At 52.0% G+C, this 4039-nt stretch overlaps 1 protein-coding gene across 1 annotated transcript; it reads left to right on the top strand.

The window, feature by feature from the left end:
• The first annotated feature begins 715 nt into the window (after positions 1-715).
• Positions 716-3274, top strand: LOC123124444 (UNC93-like protein 3). Its single transcript, XM_044545060.1, has 9 exons — positions 716-1025; positions 1114-1341; positions 1650-1763; positions 1870-1914; positions 1999-2249; positions 2333-2423; positions 2532-2644; positions 2760-2883; positions 2963-3274. Exons 1-9 carry the CDS (start codon positions 843-845, stop codon positions 3143-3145), a joined length of 1332 nt encoding a protein of 443 aa, XP_044400995.1. The 5' UTR covers positions 716-842; the 3' UTR covers positions 3146-3274.
• Positions 3275-4039: the final 765 nt, after the last annotated feature.

Below are 4039 nucleotides of genomic sequence, written 5' to 3'. Positions count from 1 at the left end.
TGCCTCCGGCACTCCGGCCTGAGCATAGCGTACGTGGTGATCCTGCGCTGGACCATGGCAATGCCGGAGAGCATGGGAGAGCGGGGGAGAGGAGGCAGACGGGCTCGTGTGGCGGCGCAGAGGGAGGAGATGGATGGTCTAGGGTTGGGGGACGCCGGCCGGCTTAAATAGTCGGGCGGCGAACCGGAGTGGTGTTCACATCGCGGTGACGGAGGAGGCGTCCGTCGGACCGCCGGGTTTCCGGACGATTCCGCGTGGGACTCCATTGTCAATCTTACGTGGCGGACGCGTCCGGGCCCCATATCCGCCCCATATTTGATTTAGATATTATGAGTGCCAGTCAGGCCGGGTGTTTGAGGCCCGTTTCAGGCATCTGTCTGGGCCAAAATTTCATGACCGATCAGTGACCGGGCGGGCCATACTGGCGTTTGAGGCCGGTTTGGGGCGCCCAGATGTAGATGCTCTAATAGAAGTTTTTCTTCGATAGAAAAAGAGCAGTATAGAAGATTGGTGATTTGGCGATCCCATCTTATAAGCTCATCGTCGACCTCATCTGGTGATCTGGACGCCGACGGAGCATGTGCTTTTGACCTGTGAGACCCCACCTGATGCATGCATGCCACCTTAGCACAATACAAGTGGAAAGAGAGTAGTTTTCTTCCTCCCTCTCTCTCCTTATAAGCAGAGTACCTAGCTAGTCAGGAGAGTTGTGCAAACACTTTGATGTTAATAAACTAAGTATATATTCCTATTTCATCAGAAATAGAAGTAGACCTATGTACTGTCTCTAGCTAGTATTTCGGCGTGATTACACGGCGAGCATAGCTAGCTGCCGGGTGGCAATGGGCTCTCGCCGCGACGACGAGGAGCAGCCGGCTGCCGTGCCCCTCCTAGCGGCGGCCTACCCAACTCCGAGCGGCCTGAGACGGAGCCACGCCGGCGACGTCCACCTCCTGTCGGCCGCCTTCCTCTTCGTCTTCTCCGCCTACCTCCCCACGCAGAACCTGCAGAGCACACTCAACACCGTACGTACCTGACGTGTGTTCCGGTGGTACCAAAGCTGCAGCGAATCTTTCGGTCCATGACGTGTTCCGGTAATCCACGTACCTGCAGGAGGGCAACCTGGGCGCCGTGTCCATGGGGATCCTGTACGCCTCCTTCACCGTGTTCACGGCGACGACGGCTGCCGTGGTGCGGCGGCTGGGGTCGAGGGGCGCGCTCGTCGTCGGCACCAGCGGCTACGCGCTCTTCATCCTCGCCAACCTCCTCCCAACGTGGTACACGATGGTGCCGGCTTCCGTCTACCTGGGTTTTACTTCATCCCTCATGTGGGTTGGCCAGGTACGTAGTTGACTACAGGCAGCATAGTACTGCTCCTTAATCAATGGTTCACGTTTTACTTCATAAAAATCATGTGGAATCATTTCCACCAGATTAAACCGCTTGGAACTTTTGATCATGTTCATGTATACCTTCGGTACATGAAAGAATAAAGTTGTTCATGCATTTTCATCAAATTTGGCAAGAACACTTGTTATAGCATATGGTCGTGCATGATTTGACTTTTTGGTGTGAAGAAAATACATTTCGGATGTGAATGGACCCTTGGAAATTTTGCTGACTGGGCGTCTTTACCTATTTCGTTTCAGGGCACGTATCTCACGTCCGCTGCCTTCAGCCATGCGACAGAGAACAAGCTTCATTTGGGCCAAGTTTTGGGTCGATTCAACGGGGAATTCTGGGGAATGTTTGCAAGCACGCAGGTACGTACGTGTACATTATAAGTTCATTACCTAGAGCGCTAGCTTTGTTGGAGAAACTTTGGTTGAAATGTATCATCTATGTACTGAATTTCAATATATTTTGCAGGTAATTGGAAATTTGATCTCGCTCGTCGTGCTGGGAAATGACAAGGTAGTTAGCACCTTAAATTGAATTCTTTATTCGCTACATGTATCCTTGTGTCATCGAACCGACGATCTTCTGAAACCACTTCAGGATGGAGGAGGTGCCAACAAGAAGAACCTCTTGTTCACTGTATTCCTCGGCTGCATGGTCATCGGCATCGTGCTCATGTGCCTGCTCTCCAGAAGAGATGAGAACAGAGCAGAAACAGACGGCCATGAACCCCAAGGGCGTTCCTTTCTCGCTGACACGTCGAGACCTGCCGTCACGCCGCTCGCTGACCCGAGGATGCTCCTCCTCGCTCCTCTGCTCGCCTACTACGGCCTGCAAAAGGCATTTGTATGGTGAGCATCTCGTTTGGTTTTCTACACGTCGAGATCCAGCACAATATGTTATCAACAATGTTTGGTTTGGATTCTGTAACCAGGGCTGTGTTCACCAAGAGTGTCGTGACCCCCGTTCTCGGGGTCGCCGGAGTCGGCGGGGCGATGGCGGTCTATGGCGCGGCTGGTGTCGTCGTAAGCGCCAAACCACCACCAATCCGATATATCTCAGTTGACAAGACACCATGCTTTTTCGAGGTCTTAAGCTAACCTTGAGAGAGATTTCTTCCCACTGGATTACAGAGCTCGCTGGTCGCCGGCCGTCTGACCTCCGGCCTCCGTTCGTCCACGTTCATTGTGTCAACCGGAGCTGTTCTCCAGGCCGGGGTGCTGCTCTGGCTGCTCTTTCTCTACAGGTTAGTAATTGTTTACACCGGAGATTTTTAATTGTTTCTTTCAGATGCATATAAGTTGTCAACTGTCATTGTTGTGATCATAATGTACATGCATGTTCCTGGAATCTGGTTACAGTCCCATGGACGGTCTGCTCGGGTCAGCAGCTCCGCTGGTCGTCGGCGCCGTATGGGGCGTCGGAGATGGGATTCTGAACACGCAGTTGAGTGGGTTGATCGGGCTTCTCTTCGAGAACGACAAGGTATCTTCAGTCAATGATCCATTTTTATTTTCTCTGACGAAGCTGAAAAGTAGTACTAATATGTAATGCGTGCGTGCAGGAGGCGGCATTCGCGCTGGGGAAGATGTGGCAGGCGGCGGCGACGGCAGCGGTCTTCTTCCTGAGCCCCGGCGCCACGCTGCAGGGCATGCTCGCTGCGCTGGCCGCCGCGCTGGTCGTCGCCGTCGCGGCTTTCCTGTTCCTCTCACTCGTCATCGAGAGGTCGCACGCGCTGAAATTCTGACGCATGCACGGCTCCGCGGCTTTGTGAGTTATCATATTCATAGGCGTTGAGGAGACAAACTGATAGAGATGTAAATGGAGGGGAATGTGTAGTTTTTGGAAAAGAAAGCTTTTTTCTTTTGATCTTTCTCGACAAAGGGTAAACTTTTATTAGCTTAAAATGGAGCATCGAAAAGATACAAACATAATTACGATGCACATAGCCAACATCAACACACACGCACAAAAACACATCAGCAAATAGCAAAATCATATAAGATCAAAGCTAAGGAAATAAACACCCAAAGCAATCAGATCCGTGATCTGTAAACTATAACAATGACCATATCCGCACCTTGTCCCTCTGCCATGCTGGCGGTAGCTGGTCCACCTCCACACCTCGTCCCTCTGCCAGATTCGAAGCTCGCGCGTCGGGCGATCCCCGATGCCACCCTATGGGGAAGGTGTAGCCCCACCCCCCTTCCTGGTTCTGTCCATCGTTTTGTTTGCCTCATCTCCGATTATAGGTTGCTCAGGCTCGGCCCAAGGCAAAATCGATGCTCGGATTGCCGATGCTGGCAGCGACGACACTCGTGGGTGTCGATCTACCTTCTTGCAGGCACTGCCAGGGCCTTTGTCTGCGTCCTCTTCGAGCTTAGAGGAAAGTCTAGGTAAACCGGATGGCGACGACTCCATGATGTTGTTTCTCTTCTGAAGGTGCCATCTTGCTCGCTCGCGGTGTCCCTCGTGTTGGTTGTGTTTTATCATTCGTTCGTGCCGTGCATCCCTTGTTCTCAATGTCATATGTTGTACCTTTCTTTGAACTCATTTTAATTCCTTTTTTTTCATTGATGAGGCAACAGTGCCGTGAGTGCTCAAGTGGGCCTCCAAGCCCAATCGCTCTCGTTTTTTTTCT

Source organism: Triticum aestivum, chromosome 5D (assembly GCF_018294505.1).
Source record: "Triticum aestivum cultivar Chinese Spring chromosome 5D, IWGSC CS RefSeq v2.1, whole genome shotgun sequence".
Taxonomy (NCBI): Eukaryota; Viridiplantae; Streptophyta; class Magnoliopsida; order Poales; family Poaceae; genus Triticum; species Triticum aestivum.
This window is presented reverse-complemented; position numbering and strand designations above follow the sequence as displayed.

Excerpts from the sequence above, each read along its gene's own strand:
- LOC123124444 (XM_044545060.1), top strand. The coding sequence starts at position 843 with ATGGGCTCTCGCCGCGACGACGAGGAGCAGCCGGCTGCCGTGCCCCTC. Across the intron at positions 1,026-1,113 it reads TGCAGAGCACACTCAACACC|GAGGGCAACCTGGGCGCCGT; the intron begins GTACGTACCTGA and ends ACGTACCTGCAG. Across the intron at positions 2,424-2,531 it reads ATGGCGCGGCTGGTGTCGTC|AGCTCGCTGGTCGCCGGCCG; the intron begins GTAAGCGCCAAA and ends ACTGGATTACAG.